Source organism: Zalophus californianus, chromosome 5, assembly GCF_009762305.2.
Source record: "Zalophus californianus isolate mZalCal1 chromosome 5, mZalCal1.pri.v2, whole genome shotgun sequence".
Classification (NCBI taxonomy): Eukaryota; Metazoa; Chordata; class Mammalia; order Carnivora; family Otariidae; genus Zalophus; species Zalophus californianus.
The window spans coordinates 10,775,931-10,802,969 of record NC_045599.1 but is presented as its reverse complement, the minus strand read 5'-3'; the positions used below and the strand labels follow the sequence as shown (position 1 = coordinate 10,802,969).

The 27,039-nt window shown below is 40.8% G+C and overlaps 1 protein-coding gene across 1 annotated transcript in view; it reads left to right on the top strand.

Annotated features, from left to right (window-relative positions):
* Positions 1–26,248, top strand: part of TRIM36 (tripartite motif containing 36) — a 33,695-nt gene extending 7,447 nt beyond the window's left edge. The window contains exons 3-10 of the mRNA XM_027606470.2: positions 3,672–3,997; positions 6,861–7,007; positions 10,558–10,653; positions 14,027–14,280; positions 14,519–14,643; positions 18,680–18,970; positions 21,679–21,976; positions 23,439–26,248. Coding sequence (XP_027462271.2) covers positions 3,672–3,997; positions 6,861–7,007; positions 10,558–10,653; positions 14,027–14,280; positions 14,519–14,643; positions 18,680–18,970; positions 21,679–21,976; positions 23,439–23,793 — 1,892 coding nt within the window. The 3' untranslated portion in view covers positions 23,794–26,248. The remainder of the gene's footprint in view (positions 1–3,671; positions 3,998–6,860; positions 7,008–10,557; positions 10,654–14,026; positions 14,281–14,518; positions 14,644–18,679; positions 18,971–21,678; positions 21,977–23,438) is intronic.
* The last annotated feature ends 791 nt before the right edge of the window (positions 26,249–27,039 follow it).

Genomic DNA, 27,039 nt, shown 5'->3' with positions numbered 1-27,039 from the left:
GCTACCTTGGGGAGGTTGAATGAGCCAGTACTTTTTCTGCATTTAAAAATTGGCTGAAAAAAAATTTGCTGAACAGCATTGGCAATTTTTTTGTACTTAATAATATAATCTTTGCTTGTTTTGTGCATACGGTGTCTTTCCTCAGTTAATGGTCTAAAGTGTTTTCAGTTTTAACACTGAGGTCTCACCCATTTGTGGGTAAATAATGTACACACACTGCTTTTTTAGGCTTTCCAAAGTATTTGACTCTGGGCTGGGCGAACGATGGGCCAACCCTATCTTATTAAAAGGAATTTTTTTTTTTAACTCCAGTTGACCTTTAAAGTAACATTGGCTACTTTTTTGTGGAATGCTGGTGATACCTTATATTTTATTGGAGAAAATAAACACCTGAAATGTTATCCCTTTTCTGTCTTCCTTACCTTCCTCTCTGCGTGCCTCAATTTACAGATCTTTATAGTTCTAAAAGCCACATGTCATCCTTTCTCTTACAGGCTTTAGTGAGTCCCTGAGAATTTTCAGTGTTGAGATTTAGTAAATAGGAGGAAAGGTAGGAGCAGTTTGCTTTAAAAAAGTTCATTGCTTGTTCCAAATTTTTTTATTCAGACAGTAGTTGAGAAAAAGGCTTTTGCAGGTTGAAAATGCTCATAGTACTCAAAAGATAATTGTAACTCATAAGCATGAGATGATCAGAATGTGCTAAAAGAGGCATCAGCCCATCACCAAGCACCTAGAAACCCGACCCCGAATGTCCAGCATAGAGGGAGATACCCACTCCCTGCCTGGGAGGTAACAGGGGAAGTAGCTGGTAGTCAGAATATGGGAGAGGATGGAGCTCGCAGAGGTTTTGAACCTGTTCTGAATTGACTCGGTTTTGAAATAACTTGATTTTTCTCTTTGATATTTAAATGACAAAACTTAACGCCAGAAAGCTCATTCTGGGGGGAAATTTGCTACAAACCAATTGGAAGATTTTTTTCTGGAGTCCTCATTTTAAAATTGTTTCATGATTTATACTTGTTTAATCTGTCTTTGAGGTCAAGGGATACGGGGGAAAAGAGTTGATTCCGCAAGGTGACAGGATTCAAATAATCCGCATATATTATTGGCCCCATAAATGCAGTTTGACATATACAATTGCATTGCTTGGCCTGCATTGCTTCTTTACCTTTCAGAGTCATCATAACTTTCCTTTTCATTATGTCATGCTGTTGAGGAGTCTTACGCAGTGGAACATTCTGTGATCACAGGCATGTTTGTTTGACCCTGCACTATTGAGTATGGGAGTCACCGGTCACATGTGGCTCTTGAGAATTTGCAATGTGGCTGGTGCAACCAAGGAACTGAATCTTTAAATTGAATTTAGATAGTGACGTTCGACTAATGGTTACTCTAGTAAACAGCAAAGCTATAGCGATTAAAAAGTTAACTCTCTTACATTTCATTCTTAGTTCCACTTTCTTGATTTTTTTTTTTTTTTTCACTAGACTTACTTCCCAGGATATCCTTAGATCTGTTCTGTTTCCTTATTGCCCAGAGCATATATTCTACCGTTTGTTTTTGAAAACAATGGTGGAAATCCAAGGCAGATGAAATAAAACATAAATGCTTTGGAATTCACGGAAAAATGGGAGACTTTTTTAAAGATCTGTTTAGGAAAACAGCTGAGATATGTTGACTTAATATTTTGTCTGATTAGGCTAGTGTGATGCTTTACACCTTATTTTTGTTATAAAAATAAAAGAGGTTTACAGAAAAGGGACAAAACATCTCATTTGAAATTTCTGAACACGAAGGCCACAATCTGGGTGTCACCAGTATATAGTTTAAAGCATGACATGACTTTGTTGTCATGATTTAATTTGGTTTGATCCTGTTCCTTAAACTGATCGCCACTTTCAGTGAATAAAACCAGTAATAACCCATTTTTTTTTTTAACAATCTCCATTTTGATTTCTATCACCTGGGTCATGTGGGGAGGCATGCAGTTAAATGTGACTTTCCATTTGTTTCAACTTGACCACTGCACTCTTATCACTTAACAGAATTCTTTGGCTTGTCTTTTCACTGAATGAAATTTTCATTGGCATGTGCCTTAAAAGTGGCTTTGCTGCTTATTTCGTTATATGCCTGCTGTGTTGTGAACTGTCTTGGACTTGTGTTGCATGTTTTAAGAATTATTATAAGAATATATTTTATGTAGCGTTTTCTAATTTTTATGGGGCAAGCGTTTTTGGTCATGCTTTTTTTTTTATAGGTTTAGAAATGTAAAGGTAAATGAAGATCTTAAAAATACTGCATGTTTTCACATTAAGTAGTTTTGGGGACTCAGTACCACTTGGCATGCTGTAGAATCACTTCAAACGAATACTATTGTGGGCTGATAGCGAAATTTTACCTTTAGTGATACCATGGCCAGACCTACTTGAAGACAGTGTTTTCAGTGATGATGGTAATGTGCCAAGGCGATACTAACATAGCTGTTGAAAGACCTTTTCTAAATGTGGTATACCAAGTTTAGCCATTCGTTTTTGGTACTGGATCCATGGCAGAATAAAGGAAGGCTTTAGGTTAAGAAGTTTGTGTTTATAATTAGGTAGTTACTTTGTGGGCAACCAAGACTGTGTCCTCTCAATTTCTAAATGAGAGCAGGGAATATGATATGCATGCACTTAGGCTAAAGGGACAACCCCAGATTCTCGTGAACCTGTGGGTAAGGATGGTCGCGCCTTGGTCTCTTGTTAAAATCAGGATACTATTGAACAAAAGTGTGCTATTTATAATCATTCACTGTATTAGGTATATATTAGAAAATTGTAATACTTTTTGGGTTAACTTGGCTTACTGAATTAAGTAATTTTAATGATTCTTTTTTTCAGGTCATAAGAAGATACTAAATGGTTGGTCCCTCATAAAGTCACTAGATTCTAGGTCTATGGATGAGCTTTTCACTCTTTGATAGATTGCACTCAGTTAACTAATGATTTGGTTGGCCTACCCAGATAAAACAATACTACCGTGGGAAACTCTCTTTTGCAGTGGTTCTTAACCGTTTTGTGATCACATATTCCTTTGAGAATCTGATCAAAGCTATGGATTGTTGAACCAGAAAATAAGCATCGGTATATAGATGCAAAATTTGCCTACAGTTTCAAATAGTGTACAGAACTATTTGGATCTTTCTGGAGCCTATCCATGGGGCACCCGTTAGGGACTCCTGTCATTTACATATGAACTCATTTCCTATCCATCAGCCAAGGCTGTGTTCATTTAAATGGAAACAAATTACTGTGGATATGATATATAGAAATGAAAATAAATGTTAAGTATATAATTCAAAAAAACCCTGACCCTGTGTAGTATTGTATTCTGTGTTTTGTCCATGGATCTGTTTGGTTTGATAAGGCTGTTGTGTGGGGTTTACTATAGATTTTCCTTTCCTTTTTAGACCTATTTAATAAATTGGGCTTGTCTTTCGTATACCAAGGAAAAACAAGCATTAAGCCTTTTCAGCATACAGACGTGGAGCCGCTTTGAGTAGTATTTTGGGGGGTGGACGGAGGGGGAGCTATATTATGTAGATCTGTCTCTTTGCAAAACACCACTCCTTTCTTCTTCATTCTGTTCGTTTTCCTACTGACATAACTAAACAAGGACTTCCAATTACACAGGCTGGAAGCGCGGTTCCCTGACCCCTAGGACAACCACTTTTCCTTGCCCCGGCTGTGAGCACGATGTGGATCTGGGAGAACGAGGAATCAATGGTCTGTTCCGCAACTTCACTTTGGAAACTATCGTCGAGAGGTACCGGCAGGCCGCGAGGGCGGCCACAGCCATCATGTGTGACCTCTGTAAGCCACCACCCCAGGAGTCCACCAAGAGTTGCATGGACTGTAGTGCGAGCTACTGCAACGAGTGCTTCAAAATTTACCACCCTTGGGGTACAGTGAAAGCTCAGCACGAGTATGTGGGTCCAACCACTAACTTTAGGCCCAAGGTAAGGGAAGTTTTGATTGAGTTCGAATAGTCATATTGCAAAAGGAATTATTACGTGTGCGGAGCTTGACAGCAAGAATGGAAAGAACTTGAAAAGCCTACATAAGAGGGCCGTCCTCCCCCCCCCCCCCCGCGCTGGCCCGTTCGGTTGAGCGTGTGACTCGATCTCAGGGTTGTGAGTTCAAGCCCCACATTGTGTGTAGAGCTTACTTTTAATAAATTAATTAATTAATTGGATGGTGTTCATGAACATAGAAACCTATGTTTAGTTTGTTAGAAGAAAATGAGAACATTTAAAAAAAAAAAAAAAAAAAACCCGTACAAGAAATGAAGGCCTTGGTATCTGGAGTTATTCGTATGTGGATACACACCCCACACAGCCTAAAGGCGTTATTCTGGGTCGCTGTGTAATGCATACACGGTGTCATGCAACATGACACACGAACGTTCGTTGTGATTCCTCTGCAAACAGGACAGGCTGAGTTGTCTCAGAGGTACTCTCTAAGATCGAAACGATCGTGAAGTTCAAACGCTTTTGTGCTTTAATGTGATAAACCCGTAGTTGTCTAAAAGATTTGACTGGGAAACTTTTTTCTGACGTTTTTAGTTAGCCAAACTTGTGCTAGGGATACATAACAGTAAGTACAGCCTAAGGTTCTGAAGCTTGTGGTATAACGTTTATATAATATCTGAAGTGGAATTTGCGTTTCTTAAATATTCTGGGTAATCTCTCTAATAATGCTCAGAAGACCTTTATGCACTATTGTTTGCTCTGCTTTGTGACTGAAAAGCAGAATGATGTTTGGATATCCTCATTCATAATGCTTTCTGATTCAGATAGATTTAAAAAGAAAAAAAACCCAATAGATTCTTTGGATTAAAGTTCTTATTCCTTCCAGTTCAGTAACTTGCATGAGTATGAAAATCTGTTTACATTCTTGAGCATAAAACTTCGCTGTCACTTTAATTTGTAGTAGAAAAATGGGGGACACCTGGGTGACTCAGTTGGTTAAATGTCTGACCATTTAGCTCAGCTCAGGTCTTGATCTCAGGGTCTTGAGTTTGAGCCCTACGTTGGGCTCCATGGTGGGTGTGGAGCCTACTTGGGAAAAAAAATCCCGAAAGTTATCTTTGAAACTAGCTGCTATTTCTTATGTATATACATATATATATATTTTTTGTAAGCTCTATGCTCACCGTGGGGTTCGAACTCATTAACCGTGAGATCACGCATCGCATGCTTTTCTAACTGAGCCAGCTGGGCTCCCCTCTGACATCTTTCTCAGTAGGGCAGGACTGGTGGATGAAAACAAAAAACAGTCTGTGCTTCCAGCTTTGACTCTTTCTTCAAACTGGGTCAGTGTGGCAATAGATTTATCAAAGAGTTTTTAATCCCCTATTATGTTCCTTATCTCATTTTAAATGCGCCAGGTCACAGACTCTTAAAAATTTATGACTTCAGCTTGGGGCTTTAAATGCCTCTTTTAGAAGATTAATTAAGTTGATTAATACTATTCCATTATGAAAGAACCTATAATTAAATGAATTATATTAGACTTAGGTTTTTATAATTTAAAACACATGGAGTATAAATTGCAGACTTATTCTCCTTAGAAATACAATAAAAGATTGGTAAGAGAGAACTGAAGAGGTAGGAGTTAGGTTATATTGAGGAAAACATTGTTTTCCTTAAATTACAGCGTTATGCCATATTAGTAAAATTCTGCGAACTTGTCCCTTATGGATTATTTGCGTCTAACTTTGAGCTCTTACCATCCTTCCTTGTAGAAAGCCAGATTTTACATTTCGTTAAAATGTAATGGCTTTGAAAACTAATGTAACATTGTGTGTCAGCTATGCTGGAATTAAAATTAAAACAAAGAAATAAATGTAGTGGTTTTGAGAATGTAGGAACTTGGACATGCTGGAAATTTTGAATTTTTTTCCAGTTGTTTTTCTCCTGGTCCTGCACATTGGGATTAGGACTTTTCGTATTGGACATTTCTTTGTGTCTTGATATTACAAACCAGTGTGATTGCTGAAAATCGGAACTGTTGGAGCCACAGACAACTTTTTGATTTCATTGACACACTAGTCTAAAGGAATCTCCTCTTTTTTGCAAATGTGAAACCAGTTACTTCATGTACAATTTCAGACATACCTATGGTGATAGTTTATAGAGTAAATAAGAAGGTAGAAACTTAAATCAGAAAAACACAGTCCAAAAAAAAAAAAAAAAAGAAAGAAACATGCAGTTCTAAATTCGGTCAACGTATACATCTTTAATATGTAAAAGCAAACATCTGGAAGCTTGTATCAGGAAGTGTTCCAGGACTCCTTAGTTAGCAGATTGCTCTCTCTTTTTTTTTTAAGATTTTAAGTAATCGCTATACCCCATGTGCAATTCAAGCTCACAAGCCCCAGATCGAGTTGCATGCTCTACCAACTGAGCCAGCCAAGCGCCCCCTTAGTAGCGCATTTCTTATGAGGATGGTGAGGCCCTGGGTCCCAACAGTTATTTGTTATGGTACCTTACAAAAATATTGGTCGTGTCATTCAGATGGGCCAGTCTGTATGGCCAGAGGGCCTTTCTGGCTGGATTCAGCGAGTAAGTCTGATAGGAATGAAACCTATCACCACCTTACCACCAAGTTCAGTGGCAGTAACATCTGCATATTTAATTGATCATTTGAACCCTCAATTTGAAAAAGAGTTAATTCTAATACACCAAATTTTTTTACACTTTTATTCATTTAAATGGCTTTATTTAGTGATTTTGTAAAGCACGTCTTTGTATTTTGGGACTTGGAGTATCCTGCAAACTCTGAGGACCCTTAATTACACATTTGTTCTGCACTCAATAGATTTTAATGTGCCCAGAACATGAAACGGAGAGAATAAACATGTACTGTGAGTTATGTCGGAGGCCAGTTTGTCATCTCTGTAAGTTGGGCGGTAATCACTCCAATCACCGGGTGACCACCATGAGCAGCGCCTACAAAACATTAAAGGTAGGATTTATGTGTTTGGGGAACTAACTTTTGAGTCTTTTATAACTTTGGTGTTACTTTATGCCTTTAACTTTGTCTTTATAAAATCATGGCTTGCCCTGTGGTCTTGTTTTACTGAAACGAGTCAACAACGTAAAGGGTCCTTCAGTGATCCAGTACGAGGTGGTTAGTGTGTTTGAGTCGGCAGTCCTTGGTCATACTGATGGGCTAGTTCTGAAGAAAGAGAGGGATGAAGGCCACTCCATGATGATCCCCATGTGAGCCTGGTGCCTGCAGTTGAGTGTGTTTGTGTGGCAATGGCACGCCTGTTGAGTGTGTGTGTGTGGCAATGACAAGACTGTTGAGTGTGTGCGTGGAAATGACAAGCCTGTTGAGTGTGTGTGGAAATGACACGCCTGTTGAGTGTGTTGGGGGAATGTCACACCTGTTGAGTGTGTGTGGAAATGACACGCCTGTTGAGTGTGTTGGGGGAATGTCACACCTGTTGAGTGTGTGTGGAAATGATACGCCTGTTGAGTGTGTTGGGGGAATGTCACACCTGTTGAGTGTGTTGGGGAATGTCACACCTTGAGTGTGTGTGGAAATGACATGCCTGTTGAGTGTGTTGGGGGAATGTCACACCTGTTGAGTGTGTGTGTGGGAATGCCACGCCTCAAAGGACGGTAGCCATGTTAAGACACTTGATTCCTGTTGCTTGCCTGTAGAAATAGTGGAAACTATTTACAATAAGGGTCTGGTGGGACCCTTAACAGCTAAAACTGAGTTACTTCCTGTCTCTGAATCTTATACGTGGACCTTTGAAAACTTTCAGATTGATCGATAATCTACAGCATGGTAGGCAATGGTATGATGCTATTTTTTGTTTTATTCTTTTTTCTTTCAAATGATATCTTCATTCGTAAATCCACCTCCCATTTTAATTAGTTTCTACCTTTAACAGTATGTACCTGCCTTTGGGGCCTAGATCTAATTCTTATTTACCCACACAGCTTTATCTTTTGCATATGATTTGTCTATCACGTGAGCTCAGTCTGTCTTCTACTTTGAATATACGTGGGGTATGGGTATAATCGTTGTATTGTCCTGGTCTGCTAATTCTGTCATCTGTCATTGCTAGGTCAGTTTTGTAAATTTCACCTTGTTGGGCAGTGGCTTCTGTGCCCTACAGATATTCTTGAGTTTTCTTCTATGTGTGATTAAGTTACCTCAGAACAGTTTGTTGCTTTTGGGTCTTGCTTTAGGCTTAGTTAGGAAGGAGTAGCATTTAATTCTCTTACTAAGACTACTCTTCTCATTTATTCTTCTCAATGACTTTTGGATTTTGAGTTTCGTGGGTTTTTTTGAGAGGTTTTTAATTTGTTGCTTGTTTGTTTAGTTTGGTGCGTCATAGGCACTATTCCCAGCCTGATGTGAGCTCCTGGAATTGTTCCTTGTAATCCTCTTGGGTGATCCTTCCCCTGGCCTCTGAAAGCTTCCTCACACATGGGAATTGGTCAGTACTCTGCTGAATAAGCCAGAGGAACCCTTGGTACATTCTCCAGAATTCTGTCATTTTCTCTTCTTGGGGATTTTGCTTTCCAAACTCTGGTCTCCCTGGACTCTCGGTTTCGTCTCTTCAGCTCCTGGGAGACCCTGGATCCACCTGAGTTCTCTGCCCTTGGCCTTGAATGACGCCGGGTCCAGACAGGATGGTGGGCACAAACATGGGCCCATCTTGTTTCCCCTCTCTCCGTGTCCAGCGTCTTGAGAGCCATTTTATATATTCTGTTAGGTTTTAAGATTTTTTTCAGGTGGGAGAATCGATTGTTACTCATTTGTGCCCCCCAGTGGCATTCCCTTTGTTTGCTAATTAAATTTAACTTTTTATTTTTTTAAGATACTATTTATTTGACAGAGAAGAGAAAGTGCAAGTAGGCAGAGTGCTAGACAGAGGCAGAGGGAGAAGCAGATTCCCTGCTGAGCAAGGAGCCCGATGCGGGGCTCGATCCCAGCACCCTGGGATCATGACCTGAGCCGAAGGCAGACACTTTAACTGACTGAACCACCCAGGTGCCCCTGTTATACAGAGTGTTGCAAGAACTGAAGAAAGATGAGCATCACGGTGATGTAACCTTGTCCACCTTACTGCTGCTCTTTGTTGAAACTGCTGAAGCTGGGGCCAGGCTTCCCGTCTGCCTCTGTTCGATCTGGCTTCTAATACCGGTTGACTGTGTTGCAGTGTCTGGCCTCTCCTTGGAATTTCTACCAAGCTATGTAATTGAGGGTGCCCTTCCAGTTGCAGAAAGTGCTAACGCTTTCTGGTGAACTGGCCTAAATAGTGAATAATGGAGAGGAATGGTCCTGTTGGCTGGCAGTCTTCTGTTCTTCTGTTGGGGTGAGACATGTATTTTTTGTTTTGTTTTTGTTTGTGCTTCCACATGACCTCACTCCTGCTAATCCCTGGATAGAAAGACACCTGCCTACGTGGACACACGTTGCAGATGGCATGGTTCCATTTCTTTTGTAGCTTGCCTTTGTTTATTGACCTCGCTCTTCCAGCCATATTAATTTCAGCATACGTTCTCTTTATTACGTGGTCTGAGTGAGCAAAGAGGAAAATGATAAAGGCAGGAGACTGACTTCTTGAATTCCTAAAAGTTAGATATCTGGTCCTCTCCTTTTCTTACCCACCCTTTCATTCGGGGCAGCCGCATTTGAGAAATGCTCAGATCCGCTTGTCATGGCTCCAGCTTGGGTGGAGTTTTCTGGATGACATTCTTCTTATTTAGACTGCATACGTTTGTCTCTTACAACTGTGTACCCCATGGTGCTTCAAGGGGTTTTTGGTTTGGTTTTTAATATACTTCAGTCATACATACTACTTTTTCTGGGTTAAACTAGGGATCTCACCAAAACCTACGATACTATGTCTATGGTAAGCAGACTAACTACTTTATACTTACTTTAGTAAGCTCTGGGAGCTTAATGAGCTGTATTTTTATAAATCTATATTATTGTGTATGTGTAATTATTTAATGAATATCTAGTCTTGGCTAGGCTGCGAAGGTCATTTTGGAAGGGTCTCTGTTGCTTTTTGGGTCTTTGTGTGTGTGTGTGTGTGTGAGAGAGAGAGAGAGAGAGAGAGAGAATGAATGATAAAATCTGATGGAAAACAATCCTATTTGAATTGCTAGTTCTTCCATTTACTTAGAAACCTGGGGAGGAAGACCGGGGAACAATGAAGAGACAACAAAAATGTATTATTTATGTATTCTGGTTTTTTGACTAATCTGAGCCTCACTGCCCTGTTCTTTTATTCAGCCTGCTTCTCATCTCTCATAGATCCGTGGGCCTCTGTGCTCAAGGCCAGTAACTGTTTACCCTGGGTTAATAAGGAGAATCCTCAGGGTTGGTTTTACTGCCTGTTCATCATAGGCTAAAGAATTGTGTGTAAAAATATAAGAGAACAGAAGGAAGGAGGGAAGGAAGGAAGAAAAGGAAGGAAGGAAGGAAGATCTGCAAGGCCTTTGTTAAACTTCTGCTCATTTGTGTTACTGATATATTCTAACAGGAAAAGCTTTCAAAGGATATTGATTACCTTATTGGCAAGGAGAGCCAGGTGAAGAGTCAAATTTCTGAACTAAACTTGCTAATGAAAGAAACAGAGGTAAGTGATAAACTGGTTTATGTATTTTTATTTCTCCATCTAGAGAATTTATTCATTCATAAAATCCGGAAGGTAGTAAATGAGTTGGGAGTACAAAGTTGTGTTAGATTTCACCCCTGCTTTTATGGGACTAGGAAAACCAGTATAAAAAACAAGTTCTAATGTGTGATCAGTGCCTGAGAGAGGTGGTGATTAAATGCTACTGAGACACGGGGGGAAAGAATGACTGACCCTTTACTTGGGCAGTTTTGATCTCAGAAGTAGTAACATAAGGTACATTTTGGAATTTTTGACAGTTATCTGTAGTTTACGAAACTAACAAATTGCTTTTGAAGTATGTACTATATGTTGACTTAAAATGCGCTGTTCCCAAGTACATGCCTGAGACATGTTCACCAAAAGACACACATTGGAATGTTCATGGCTGCAATTAAACAGCCACAAAGTGGGAACTACCCATGTATCCCTCAGCAGTGGAATATAATCAGCCTTGAGCGGGAATATCTGCAACTAGATGCAACAGTGTAGCTAAGTCTTGCAATAATATTGAAAGAAAGATGCCCCAGCAAAGGGGTACAAACTCTGTGACGCCCTTATGAAAAGTACCGACAAAGGTGAAACGGTTAGAACTCGGGACAGGCGTTGTGGAAGGGTGGGGAAGTGGAAGGATGGGTGTCTGGAAAGACTGGCCTCTGGGGTCTGGGTAATGTTCCTTTGCTTAACCTGGATGCAGGTTACATGGGTGTATTTGCAAAGATTTTGTCCGTCTCCACACTCATATATATTTTTCTGTGTGTATATTATACTTCAATAAAATGGAGAAAATTGATAGCATTTAAAAAATACGGTAGGGGGGCGCCTGGGTGGCTCAGTTGGTTAAGCGACTGCCTTCGGCCCGGGTCACGATCCCGGAGTCCCGGGATCGAGTCCCGCATCGGGCTCCCTGCTCGGCAGGGAGTCTGCTTCTCCCTCTGACCCTCTCCCCTCTCGTGCTCTCTCTCTCTCTCTCATTCTCTGTCTCTCGAATAAATAAATAAAATCTTTAAAAAAAATAAAAAATACGGTAGAAGAAGATAGGACTGGGTTGTTTTAAAATTCCAAATATTCTTCATTGATTTGGATGTGTGTTTCTGTTCTCTACTTGAAATAAATTGAAGAGCCATTATTCCTGATCACTTTAAGAACTTATGATGAAATAGAAAAATATCCTGGCTAGTATGAGACTGTTAATTTCTTGAAATTTAGTTTTCCAAAATGGGTTAAAAAAAAAATTGAGACATTATGCAAATTAGCACCAGATAACCAGCACTGCTTTTGTTTTGTTTTTTTTAAAGATCTATTTATTTATTTTTTGAGAGAGTGAGAATGAGAGAGAGAGAGAGAGAGAGAGCACATGAGAAGGGGGAGGGTCAGAGGGAGAAGCAGGCTCCCCGCTGAGCAGGGAGCCCGATGCGGGACTCGATCCCGGGACTCGATCCCGGGACTCCAGGATCATGACCTGAGCCGAAGGCAGTCGCTTAACCAACTGAGCCACCCAGGCGCCCACTGCTTTTGTTTTTAATACTTTTTTCTGATACTCACTGATTGCATTCACCACCCTAAGTAAATTGTTCTTCCATGTACTTGAAAAGCGGGATTTTGTTTTTCTCATGTTTGTCTTGATGACCCACTCTCTCAGTGCCGGATCATCCCCCAACCCTCTTGGCAGGTGATCACCTACATAGAGGAGTTTGCTGCAGGGATCCTATCTTGGGTCATTTTAGGTTTGTTTCACTCCTGGTCCTCAGTCATGCTGCCCTGACTTCTGAAATAAGGGAGCCCCAGCACCGTTGCTGAGTTGTTGATTCATATCAAGTGTTCATGCAGACACTGAGTCCTTGGGATCCTGGAAAAATTACTTAGCTTCTCTGTGTCCCTTTGACCAAAGCTGCATTTGTGAGCTCATTAGCAAGAATGTCCTACACTGGAGAATTTGTCTGTATTCTTGACTTTTACTCAGTGAGGACTGTGACACTTTTTTTTTTTTTCTATAATTACACTTAGCTGGGGGAAAAAAAATCCCTCTTTTTTACCTATGTGGAATGATCTTTTGAATTGAAGGTTGTGATTTTTATCACTGAAATACTACCAAAATGTCACCACCCTCTGTCCCCCTTTCTTCCTTCCCTCCTGCCCACCCTTTACAAAAATTTTTGCCTGTTGGGTTTAGGAAACAGAGAAAGGAATCTGGAAAAAATTTCCTTTCATCAGAAATGTTGGCCAGAAGCCATTGGGAAGTGCACAATGCACTTCTTCCATATGTTGTCAGCTTTTAAGAATGTGTTTGAAGACATTTTTTTTTTCTGTTGGCTATTGCTTATGGGTCTGTAATCATGATTGCGTATGTGTGCTCTGCTGGTCTTATTTTCAAAATCAAGTTGGTCCCTGATTTTATGGACATTCAGAATGTTTTGTAAGCACTACAGACAGAATCATTTTATGACCAAGTAGAGGAAGAGCTGTGTGTGCAGTGAGTATAATAATTCTCTCTGTGTACAGAGTGTGTGCCATTGTCGTGGGCATTTTATGTACATAATATTTTTCAATCTTCAAAAAAACCCAAATCAACACCTGGGTGGCTCAGTCAGTTGAGCGTCTGCCCTCAGCTTAGGTCATGGAGCTCCTTGCTCGGCAGGGAGCCTGCTTATCCCTCTGCCACTCCCCCTGCTTGTGCTCTGTCTCTCTTTTTTCTCTCTTTCTCTCTCTCTCTCTCTCTCTCTCTGGCGAATAAATAACAAAAAAAAAAAAACCTGTTAAAACAAAACAAAACCCAAATGGTTTCTCTTATCCCCAGCTTTCAGAAGAGAAAAACTCAGACACACAGAAGTTAAATAATTTGCCTAAAGTCACACAGGATTTAATTCTAATTAAGTTATATTAATTTGAAGAGAAGAGTTACAGTTTTGGATCTTAGTAAAGGATGTCATCTTCCTGAGTTTCATGCTGTGATTTAAGTTTTCTTAAAAAAAATTGGAAGAGGGTAGAAGGGGTCAAAAGTTGCCCAAATTAGAAACTCCAGAATTATATTGTACAGTGTCTTCGGTTAAATCAGTTAATTTCTGCCTCCGGTGCCTTTGCATCCACGTTGAAGGTTGTTTCCTTATGGGATTATTTACTGCTGAACTTTGGAGTTGAGAGTTTAAGGAGAATACAGTATCATACGATCACAAAGTATGTCTAACTAAGAGTCGGCGATCATTCCTCACTAAGTGTACTCGATGCCAAATTATTGTTCTGAAAATGTCAGAGTCGGACAAAACTAAATTTTGGTTATTTTGAGAAAAGACATTTGGATTTAGCAGGTGAGGTAACACTTTCGCTCGTTTTATAATAGTGTAACGGAGAGAGAGCAAAAGAAGAAGCAATCACACATTTTGAGAAGCTCTTTGAAATCCTAGAAGAGAGGAAATCATCTGTTTTGAAAGCAATTGATGCTTCTAAGAAACTAAGACTAGACAAATTTCAGACCCAAGTGGAGGAATATCAGGGGCTTCTAGAGAACAGTGGGCTGGTGGGATATGCCCAAGAAGTGCTTAAGGAGACGGATCAGTCCTGTTTCGTACAGACAGCAAAACAGCTCCACCTCAGGTACGTTGCTTTGAATTTAGAATCTCCTTGGCAGCGACCTTAAATGCCGCTCTGTGTTTCAGCTTGAGCTCTTGGGGTCCTAATGCTGTGCCCTGCAGAGACACCCTTGCTGCACTCCTAACCGGAACCTTGAGCGATGTTTTTTGTTTGTTTGTTTGTTTTTTTAATCACATTGCAGATGTTTAGTCTGACGGGCCTTTTATGGAGTTGTTTTTATATAAACTCTATCTGTCCACAGAATACAGAAAGCTACGGAATCTTTGAAGAGCTTTAGACCCGCGGCTCAGACTTCTTTTGAAGACTATGTTGTTAATACATCTAAACAAACAGAACTTCTTGGAGAATTGTCCTTTTTCTCTAGTGGTAAGTTTCAGTGACGGGCAAAAGCTTCTTAACTCTTGTAGTCGGAATTCTCATTACATGGGAAAAACGCCCCCTTCGGTTTGATAGTATGAAAAGGCATGTTTTTCTGCACAAAGAGTATATATTCTGTTGGTTTGTGTGGCTTTTAAACACTGTGTGGGTGGCTCAGTCCGTTCATCGTCTGCCTTCGGCTCAGGTAAAGTTCCCAGGGTCCTGGGATGAAGTCCTACATCGGGCTCCTCGCTCGGCGGGGAGTCTGCTTCTCCCTCTCCCTCTGCTCCTCCCTGCTCTGATGCGTGCACGCACACTCACTCTCTCTAATAAATCAATAAAATCTTTAAAAAAAAACCACATTCAATAAATGGCATCACATTGCTTATGTATCCTTTCTGTGAATTGTTTTTCAAGAAAATGAAGTTTAAGATATTTGTGACTCACAAAGTTCTGGTTGAAAGCTCTATTTTAGCTGTTTATAGTATTTCATTATATAAACCATTTCCCTACCGAGAGATGATTTGTTTCTGTTTTTTTGTCCATTGCTGTGTTGAACACCTTCGTCAGTGTTCACTTGTGCACATGTATGTGGTTTTTCTCTAGGGCAGAAAACTAGAAATGATGTCTCCAGGCTAAGAGGTTTTAAGTGTTTGCCTGGCTGTATTAATTAGTTTGTGAGGGCTGCTGAAACAAAATACCACAGACTGCCTGCCTTGAACAACAGAAATGTAATTTTCTTCCAGTTCTGGAGGCTCAAAGTCTGAGATCAAGGTGTTGGCAGAGTTGGTTTCTTCTGAAGCTGTTCTCCTTGGCTTGCAGATGGCGGCCTTCTGGTGTCTTCACATGGCCTTCCATCTACACGTCTGTCTAAATTTCTACTTACAAGGACACCAGTCATGTTAGTCATGGTGGATTAGTTCCCATCTTAATGACTTCATTTTAACTTTACCTCTATAAAGACTCTTTCTCCAAATAAAGTCACAATCTGAGTTACCGTGGGTTAGAACTTGAGCATGCAAATTTTGGGGCCATAACACGTGCTTATGATTGTGTTTTGCTGTTCCCCAGTGGGGAGGTCTTCCTTTCCTTTTTCCCTTCTTGCCTGGTTCGTATTCCACCCCCACCCCACCCCCCTGCTGCCCGGGTTTCTCTTCTAGTGCTGGTGAACAGTTAGAATCGTTAGAATGGAATACTTGCAGATTGATGACAGTGTAGGTATGTATGTGTGGATTTGTAGTCATCTGGAGGAAATTTGTCCTGTTAAAGTTAGAAATTCTAGGCGTGCCTGGGTGGGTGGCTTAGTACAGCATCCGACTTGATCCTTAGGTCTTGACCTCAAGAGTTGTGAGTTCAAGCCTCACACTGGGCATGGAACCTACCTAAAAAAAAGAAAAAAAATTGAAGTTAAAAACTCGGAAGGATTATTACCATGACCTGCTTTCTTTCACATCTATACCTGAATCTCCTTTCAGGTATGTGCTTATCTTTTTTTTTTTTTTTTAAAGATTGATTGATTGGTTTTTTTAGAGCATTTATTTATTTTTAGAGAGAGTGCACACGAGTGAGGGGGGAAGGGGGAGAGGGGGAGAGAGAGTCCTCAAGCTGCGTGTAGAGCGCGATGTGGGGCTCAATCCCGGGACCCTGAGATTGTGACCTGAGCCTAAATCAAGAGTTGGACACTTAACTGACTGAGCCACCCAGGCACCTGAATATGTGCTTATTTTATTTATAACGATCTTTTTCCAAATACATATTTGTTACTCTTTCAAATGCTAATTCTACTTCAGGTACTATAGTCTCCCTTTTTCCAAAACATATACTTGAATTGTTTTTTGTATACATGCTAGTTTACTTAGGAGAACAAGGTCCTCTCGTCCCTGGGGGTCCCAAAACAGTCCTTGGAAAGATGATGTTGAAGGTTGGTAATCTTGGGTTGGACCAGTGTCTAACAAAGAACCAAGTGTAGAGGATGGGTGACCATGGAAAGTCATTACCCAGCTTCTGACTGTGATGGATGGTCTCATTGTGTCCTGCATGCACATTTTTTTAGTAAGCTATGTTTCAAAAGAAAAGGGGTATGGACTGGGGTATGTACTACTCATGTAATTTTGCCCCCCAAAATGTATTTTGAATGACTTTCCAGATCTCATATGGCTGTGTAACATTCAGTTGCATAAACGGACCATACACAGACATGCTTCTACATTGCTTATATATATCTGGGGGAGGCCAAGAGGGAGACTTTTCATTTTCATTCCATATACTTTTCTGATTTAATGTAAATCTGTGTTACGTGCGTGTGTGACTTTTATAGCTTATCCTAAGCACTTAAGCTTATTGGAATTTCTTCTATGGAAGGGATTCTGCATATGCACAAAGGTTTAGCTGTGATACTTTTGTATCCTAGTTTTTATGAAAAACTGGAAACCAGTTTCTGAAAATTGTTAAATGTAGATACAGCCATGGAGTGAAATGCCAGTGGGAGAAAAATACTGGCAGGATCTGTACAGAATTATTGTGGTGATTATTTTTGAGTTGCTTAAAGTGTGTTTTATGTAGTTTCTGATTTTCTTATTATGTGTCATATTTATGCCAAGAAAAATTCATTTAAATTGCTTTGCAACTCTTTGGAAGAAAACCTGAAAGAAAATTGTATAATGTTTCATTGAACTTTATTAGACTTGCCCAACTTAGATTTAAAAGTATTTACTAAAATAATTCTAGGAGGACACAGATGAAAAATTTCAAGTCCAGTGTTGTTGTTTTAGTAGGTGGAAATTGAAAGGCATAGGTTAAAAACTGATTTATGGTGTTTCAGAATGAATATGACATGTAAAGCTAAATTGGATTCTTTTTTTTACTTATTTGTCATTTTCCTTCTTCCTTTTGGTTATAAACCTAAATATACCTTTAAAAATCTTTATTGCTTATTCTTTTTCTTTTTTTTAAAGATTTTATTTATTTATCTGAGAGAGAGAGAAAGAGAGAGAGAGAGAGAGAGCATGAGAAGGGGGAGGGTCAGAGGGAGAAGCAGACTCCCCGCTGAGCAGGGAGCCCAATGTGGGACTCGATCCCGGGACTCCAGGATCATGACCTGAGTCGAAGGCAGTTGCTCAACCAACTGAGCCACCCAGGTGCCCTCTTTTCTTTTTTTTTTTTAAAGACTTTTTATTTATGGGGCGCCTGAGTGGCTCAGTCGTTAAGTGTCTGCCTTTGGCTCAGGTCATGATCCCAGGGTCCTGGGATCGAGCCCCACATCCCTGCTCCGTGGGAAGCCTGCTTCTCCCTTTCCCACTCCCCCTGCCTGTGTTCCGTCTCTTGCTGTGTCTCTGTCAAAAAAGATTTTTTATTTATTTATTTGACAGAGACCACAGCAGGGGGGGAGGGGCAGGGGGAGAGGGAGAAGCAGACTCCCCACTGAGCAGGGAGCCCAGTGTGGGACTCGATGCAAGACTCGATCCCAGGACCCTGAGATCATGACCTGAGCCAAAGGCAGACGCTTAACTGACTGAGCCACCCAGGCGCCCCATGCTTATTCTTTTTCATGTTCAATTTTGTGGTAGGAGCACTTACCTCAAGATCTGTTCTCTTAAATTCTAAGCATGGAACACAGCGGCTTTGACTCTTGAGTATGATGATGTACTGAGGTCTCCAGAACTTCCTCATCTTATTTGACTGATACTTCATGCCTCTTGATTACTTGATTAATAACTGCCCATTGCTCCCTCCCCCAGCCCCGGCAGCCAGCATTCCAGTCTTTCATTTTGTGAACTCGGCTCTTGGAGATTCCTCATAGAAGTGGGATCACGCCGTCAGCGTACGTCTCTGGTGTCTGGCGTATTTCAGCTTGTGTGTCACAAGGCCCGTCCGTGTTGTACGTTGCCGGAATTCCTCTTTTCCTTATACACAGCGTTACAGACTTAGAAAAGTCTTGGACCGGACAGAAATGATTAAAGTCTCGTCGGTACATCATTTTTATTGAGGGACATACAGGTTCTGAAAGACCGATATTTTAACATCTTTTGTTTCTTGATGCTTTCAGGCATAGACGTGCCAGAGATCAATGAGGAACAGAGCAAAGTGTATAACAATGCTCTGATCAACTGGTACCATCCCGAGAAGGATAAAGTGGATAGCTATGTTCTTGAATATCGGAAGATTAACAGAGATGAAGAAATGTTGTCTTGGAGTGAGATCGAAGTGTGTGGCACGAGCAAAGTCATCTCAGACCTGGAAAGCAATTGTAACTATGCTTTCAGAGTCAGAGCCTACAAGGGTTCGATCTGCAGCCCTTGCAGCAGGGAGCTGATCCTCCATACCCCTCCAGCTCCAGGTATTGTGAATATTGGGACTCAGAAAGCCTTAGAGTTGGAAGAGACCTTGAGAAAAAATAACCTAGCCAGCATCTCTGTCTAGATCCACGTTGAAACCAGCTCTCATTTGTTAAAAAAAAAAAAAAAATTCTAGAAAATAGGTTCCATCCCTAGCTAGGATTTAGAAATAGACCAAGTACGTGAATTTCATCAGGTAGGCTGGGAACGGGATTAGAGTTTGGCCTGACAGCAGATACAGAAAAACAAGACATTTGAGTGAGCAGGGCTATTAATTTGAGATTAAAATGGCGTAGATGCTACCTTACAAGTTTTATAAACAGTAGAATTCTGTGTTTTTGATAAGTTTATAGAAATCTCTATAACAGGGGCGCCTGGGTGGCTCAGTCATTGGGCGTCTGCCTTCGGCTCAGGTCATGATCCCAGGCTCCTGGGATCGAGCCCCACGTTGGGCTCCCTGCTCAGCGGGGAGTCTGCTTCTCCCTCCTCTCCTCCTGCTCTCCCGTTCGCTCTCTCTATCTCTATCTCAAATAAATAAAATCTAAAAAAAAAAAAGCTCTACAACATAGTTATAGGTAGATTTAAAAAAAAAAAATTATTGTTATAATATGAAATGTTGTGATTGACCTCCTTCTGACTTGTCTGGATTTTCTCTCTTAACTCAGTGATTCCCGGCAGGCGGGGTTGGAGGGCGTATATTAGAACCACATGGTAGCTGCCCCCTCCCCCAAAAGCTCCCCTTGCCCAGCCCCCTCCCCCACCTTCCGAGGCAGAAACCACTGCTGCCCCTTACAGAGCACCTGTAGATTTTTATAGAATGAGAATCACCAGGTTAGATGCTCCCTGCAGCTCTGCATGGACAACACGGTTTCAGAACCAAAGTTCTGCTCCTTGTGCTTAGCAGGAAAACCTTCTGGCCTGTTGGTCACTGCCTTTGAGGTTCCTGTAGTTGGTTTTCAGACTCCACCGTCCCCACCAGATTTCACTGGCTCATGTGCCCGGATTTCATACACTCGGCTTTCCTTCCTCTTTTGTCTGAAGTGTACTCGCCACTACTTTTAGGGCCATTGTGGCCAATTTAAAAAAAATTAGAATACAAATACAAATCAGGGTTGCCTAGCATTGTTATTGAATTTGAATAAAGTCCAACAGAGTGGGGGGATGGATTTGCAAGTATTAAGTCATATTTTACCATTTATGTAGTTTCCCCTTTCTTTTCTCGTCTCTCTGACTGAAAGTGGAATTAAAAAGAAACCTGGAAGTAGCTGCAGTTTTCAGTGATGTGGTGGACGGGGAAGGAAGCAAGGACATGTTCCAAGTTTTTTTTTTTTAAGATTTTATTGAAAGATTTTACATTTAAGTAATCTCAACACCCAATGTGGGGCTTGAACTCACAACCTCGAAATCAAGAGTCACACGCCCCGCTGACTGAGCCAGCCAGGCGCCCCCAAAATTGACTTGCTTTTTTCTGAGAGAAGCTGTGTGAATGGCGTGACCAATCATATATTTTGCAAACCAGGAGACTTTTGAGATCTACCGGAAGCAGGAATGATCACGGCAGGACAGTAGACATTACCAGGAAGAGTGGTTAGCCTATAAATGGAGAATGGCTTTAGCTTGCTACTAGACATTTTTTTTTTTTTTATTGTGGTATACGATATAGTTAAAAATGATCATTTTAAACATTTTTAAGGGTACAGGTCAGTGACATCAAGTACATCCACACTGTTGTGCGGCCACCACCACTCATATCTCTGGAACATCTTCGTTTTTTCCACATGAAATTCTGTACCCATTAAACACGAACTCCCCATTCCGTCTTCCCACAGAGCCTGGGAACCTCTTTTCTACTTTCTGCCTCTGTGAATTGCCTGTACCTCATAGAAGGGGATTGATCTAATCCTTCTGTGCCTGGTGTATTTGGGGCTTCATCCTTGTAGCATGTACCAGAATTGCCTTGCTTTTTTTAGGCTGAATACTATTCCATTGTATGGATAGACCACATTTTCTTTATTCATTCATGTGTTGATGGACATTTGAATTGTTTCCACTTTGGGGCTAACAGCCAATGCTCATGTATTTGAGATGATAGAGGCTTAGGAGAGTGGCATTATGTCCATCTTGTACTTGAGGAAATTAAAGCTTAGGTTAAACTTTCATTTAAATCCTTGAGCAGAGATTAAAACTCATCTCTCTAAAGCCAAAACCTTTGCCTTTTTTTTTTTAAACATCATGCACTGTGTCTCATATCTGCCATACTGATTGAGAAGGAAGAGCCCCTACTAAAATTGCTAATATTTTACACATTTATAAAATGTGGAATACATGTTTAGGAAAATGTACAGATAATTATGAAAATGTACAGTCCCTTATTTTAAGGAGAAAAGGCACAGATCCAGTAGTGTAAAAACATTTAGAAGAGATCTGCTCTATCTGTTGCAAGGAACCCCATTCATAAGTTTTCTCATACACTTAAAATGCTTCCCTTCTGCCTTTTGACTTTTCTGAAGATGTTCAGGTGTAGAGAATTTCCTGTAAGTGATTTCTCCATCGGGGAGTTGGTTTGTCCCAGTCTGTCAAGGGTAGTGTGAACCGTTCCTCTTCACGGCTCATTTCCGTCATTTCAGGTTCAAAACCTGATCGGATTTAACCGCCAATTACAGAAACGCTAACACGTAGTCATCAGACTAATTTCAAGCTCTCTTTACAGTTTTCAGTTTCCTCTTTGATGAAAAATGTGGCTATAATAATGAACACCTCTTGCTGAACTTGAAGAGAGACCGCGTAGAGAGCAGAGCTGGGTTTAATCTCCTGCTCGCCGCGGAACGCATCCAAGTGGGTTATTACACAAGCCTGGACTACATCATTGGAGATGTTGGAATTACCAAGGGGAAGCACTTCTGGGCCTTCCGTGTGGAGCCATATTCATACCTGGTCAAAGCAGGAGTTGCTTCCAGTGATAAACTACAGGAATGGCTCCGTTCTCCCCGCGATGCCGTTAGCCCAAGGTAGGTTCTTCTACTGATCTAGAACTCGAGAGTTCTTTTACAAGTAAACATCCTTGTTGAGCAAGGCAAGCCCGGAAATCCCCTTGGGTCTACTTACCACAGATGGAGTGCGTTCCCTAGACTCTGGGGCTTTGGCTAAGGAAAGGGGTCCGGTTGTCTTGTATTCCCATGGTGACCATCCAGGCACCCCAAGAATTTCAGTTTCTTAGGAGATCGATTATTGAGGGGCGCCTGGGTGGCTCAGTGGGTTGGGCATCTGCCTTCGGCTCAGGTCATGATCCCAGGGTCCTGGGATCGAGCCCCGCATCGGGCTTCCTGCTCAGCGGGGAGCCTGCTTCTCCCTCTCCCACTCCCTCTGCTTGCGTTCCCTCTCTTCGCTGTGTCTCTCTCTGACAAATAAATAAAATCTTTAAAAAAAAAGATCGATTATTGAACTGAGATTGTATGGTTTCGTTGTTTTAGATGGCATAAGGTCTACTAGTCCACACAAATCATTTTTGACCCTATCATTGTGTGAACAGAATCCCAAATGAATAATCTGAGTTAATAGGAAAAGCTTTTTGCACAAGGGTGAGAAATTGACAAAACAATAAAAATTGCAATTGGGACATGGTCAGTTAAACACAGTACCATAGACCTAGAATATTGATAGTATTGGTATTAATGTTTAAAAAGCTTGTAACAGAAAAAATATTAGAAGTGAGAAAACCCGATTAAAAGCATCCATGTAATCACAAATATATAAAAAGTGAATTATGCATAGGAAGAAAATGGAAGGACCTTTGTATCAAAAATGTATATAAGCTGCTACTGTTTTATACTTGTGGGGAAAAAAAACTGTGCTTGCTTACCTCATAGATCCACGTAGAAATCCCAGTCCAGAAAGAGGGTTCTTAGGACCGTGAAACATGACTTCTTCTCCTGCATTGTTTTGCAGTGCCCGTGTATTTTACTTTAGTTTGGTAATTCCTTGCATTAGAGCACGTCTTGGTTTTATATATATATATTTTTTACATATGATTATGTGCTGTGAATATTTAATCTACGACAGTTCCCTTCAGTTTTCTTCCCCTACTTTATTATTATTTAAGATCTCTACACCCAATGTGGGGCTTGAACTCAGGAGCCCGAGACCAAGAGTCTGAGCCAGTTAGGCACCTCTTCCTCACTTCAGTTTTGATAGGCCAAAGTCCTGATTTTACAGGTTTTTATTATTTTTCTCATCTGCATGTATATATAGATGTTTTATGATATTTCATGACACAGAATATGGGGTGGAGTCTCTGGTACCATTCTAAATGGCAGTGTGTAGTCATGTTTTTAACTGATTTGTTTTAATAGAAAGTTTTTGATGTATGGTTTAATTTTAAAGTGATGTATAGCATCTTGTGACAATGTTTTGAGGCCAGCCGAAGGCCTGTGGCTGGCGACCCAGCTGAGACTCTCGTGTGTTGCGTTCTAGATACGAGCAAGACAGCGGCCATGACAGTGGAAGCGAAGATGCGTGCTTTGATTCCTCACAGCCGTTCACATTGGTCGCCATAGGCATGAAGAAGTTTTTCATCCCCAAGTCCGCCACTTCCGCCAACGAACCTGAGAACAGAGTTCTCCCCATGCCCACGAGCATAGGGGTTTTCCTTGACTATGATAAAGGCAGAGTGGCTTTCTATGACATGGATCACATGAAATGCCTTTACGAGCGCCAGGTGGACTGTTCGCACACCATGTACCCAGCATTTGCATTAATGGGCAGTGGAGGAATTCAACTCGAGGAACACATCACGGCAAAGTACCTAGAATACCAAGAGCACATGTAGTTTAAGCATCTGTGACTTAAGGTGGAAAAGGGAAACAGAATAATGCCTTGGTGTTAACCTTCGTAACTAATTACATATCATCAAAGTAGTCTGTGGCCACACTTGTTTTTGTGTGTGTTTCTTCTTAAAATCGGAAAACCCAAACAGTCCTGCCTCGTCCGTGTCGTGCCTCGTCCGTGTCGTTGTCCCGACTTGCACAAGCCAGGGGAGTAGAGACACTCTTCTCCTGGTTAACTCTGAAATGCTTAACTCTGTAACTGGATTGTGTTTCTTTTTTTTTACGAACAGGAAATCTAATTTATTTATGTCAGCCCTGTTGCTGATACTTATATTTCTTTTTTGGGGGGGGGGGATACAAAAGTATTTATTATGTTTCTTTTGTGTTTGGTTTTTCATTTTGTATCATGTTTGTCTTGATTTTTTTAGATGCCTTACGGGTGGGAATTCATACTTAGCCTTGTGTCTCGCATGTTTTTCATAGGAAAACAAACCTATGGATAGGTAAAAAGGCCATAGAAATGGTAGTATATTTAAATGGAAAATTATGTATTTTGAGGTGTATAATGGATATTCAGAGTATATTCCCTGGAAAATGAATACTGCTTTTCGTTTTCTTTTAAGACTTCAAATTGTATTTTTAAGGATATTTTGAAGAGTTCCCTTAGCTGTCATGTTCCACACCTGCATGTGTAGTAGTTAAAAATGGTTTTTTGTTTTTGTTTCTGTTTTTGTACTTTTGCAGGGAACAAAGAGTTCTTGGCTAACACACGGAACTTTTCACTTCATGTAAAATTTGTCTTCAATTTTTCCTACTCTATGATTATCTGAGCTTATAGCAAATAATTTATTTTCACAAATATTAGTGACGATTCACTGATATTTGGCATATTCTTTTGCCCTCTTATCATGTCCTATGATTTATGATTTTCATTTTTTGGCACTGATAATATATATATCAGATTGTCCTGGCTTATGTTTACATGTTTGGAAAGTTCATGATTTCTTTTTAATGTCATTAAATTATTCTAAAATATGGAGTAACTGGTCAGTTGGATGTTATTTTCTGTGGCCCATTGGTAATAAGCATTTGTAAAAGTAAGTAAAAGACAGATTTAGTTGTTAGGAATAATAACGAAAATCATAGTGACTGTGTGTACCCATTTAAAAGTTCTTTGATTTGCAGAATTAATGCTTTAGTTGAAATTTTTTACATTCATTTTTGAAAGATGCCTTTTACTTAGATGTTTTTTATTTAAACTGCTTATTTTTTAGAAGTTAAAATGTTCAGAAGCTAGACTGCTATACATTGTAGCACTCATGATTTTGAAAGGCTTTTGACCTATTTTGATAGACCAACCAAAATCTTAGGCCTTACCTGGTTTCCTTGTTAGTTTTTAATATATATTTTTAAGTGGAAGTCTGTTCTTCAGGCTGGTAGCATCAAATTAGCTTTTTTATCCCCAACCCAAGTAGGAGATACTGTGGTGAAATTCAGTGTTGCGTAGACTTTGTTACTTTCCCACCGATGAATAGCACTTTACGACATAGGCTGAACTAAACACATCCGCAGTGTTAACGTGGATCATTGTGCATGAAGGCTGCTGAAGTCACGTGTGGGTAAGGTTTGAGTCTCAAGCCTGTGTAAGCACATACCCTGTAGACATTTTAAACATAAAGCTTTAACGGGAATAGGGAAGGCGCGTAAAACCTTGTATAGTTGTATAGAAATCGTTCTCCTGGATTCCTTTCGTTTTTAATAAAAATTGAAATAAGTGTAATTATTGAACTGCATCCTGGCAATTCTCAGTGTATTTATGTGGAAAATGGAGACAAATTGTTAAAGAGATGTTCAGCTGAATATATTAACTCAGAGCTAAGGTTTTACGTAAAGTTGTTTTGGGCATGTACTTACTAGCTCTAACTCTTGTCGAAGTGATATTAGAACAGCTTAACGTGAAATTAGCTTACCTCAGCTAATTGATCAGATTGTCTCCTATTCCTTTTCTGCTCCATAATCCGATTTTGATCAGAAGACTGTTCCTTTAGTTCACATTCGTACTCTGGGGCATCAGGCTCTAGGAGTTGTGTGTCACAATGAATTGTTACTCATGCTTGATGGGTCTTCATTTTTTTTTAAAAAAAAAGTCAATTCCAGGCTATCCCCGTGATACTGTATAATAACCTAATTCTCATATTCGCAGTTGCTTTCGGAAAAGTAGGAGGACTCAGAGCTATCTCCAAGGCACTGAATACACTCTGGGTCGTCATCTGATTAGACCCTGGGAGTGTGTCCCATGTGGGAATATCATCAGTCCTGGCCTTGCTACAGAAAGTGGAGAACCAAGCATTAAAGGCAAGAATCTGCATAAGAAATTTCGACCAGACAGGTGTGCATTCATTTTAGAGGATCTTTACCGTCTTGTTAATGGCGATTAACATCCTGAGAACTGAAGTTTTTCTTAGGACTCTCTTGCTTCAACAAATAAACCTGAAGGAATTTGGTTACGTTTTTGATTTGGAACCCAGTTCATTTATTTACAGAAAGTTTTTAACTCCCGCTGTTTCTGAGACATTGAGCTGTTGTACTGGGTATGAGGTGACCAAGACCGCCCAGCCAGGTTCCTGCTCTTAGGAGCTTCCTTTTGAGGAAGTGGAAAGTGCTAGAGAGTGTTTGAGGAGGGGGCTCAGACTTGGCAGCGGTCAGGGATGCCCCTCTGAGGAGGCACTAGAAGGTTGACACCTCACCGTGAAGGAGCTGGCCATACAAAGAGCCAAGGGACGTGCATGCTGGGTAGAGAGAACAAGGAGCTCAAGAAGGCTTTGAGAGCACGAACTGGTGAGCATACTGGCAGGAAGTAGCCTTCACCCTAGAGGGTTCCGTTGAAACATTGATGAAAGGGTTACTTAGAGAGATGAGCCACCTTGAAACAAGCAATGGTGAGGCCCTGGAAGGACAAGCCACCACCCGAAGCAATTGCTGCCTCTAGAGCAAGGACAGCAAGGGGAAATCGTGTTCCAGGATGTCGGGGGGAGAGAGACATTAAGGAAGGGTTGCTTAGTGGGAGTTGGGTTCACCATGAGAGGCAGCTAACCCCCGAGTTGTGGCACCAGGACACGGAGGGAGTCAGAAATACTCTTCCCTGGATCTGTTGGTGCTGCCTATTGACTAAACCCTGCTGGCGGCCACCCAGCAAGGGCCCTCCAGATGCGGACAGCAGGGATCATCCTGGGGTGGAGATGGGGAAG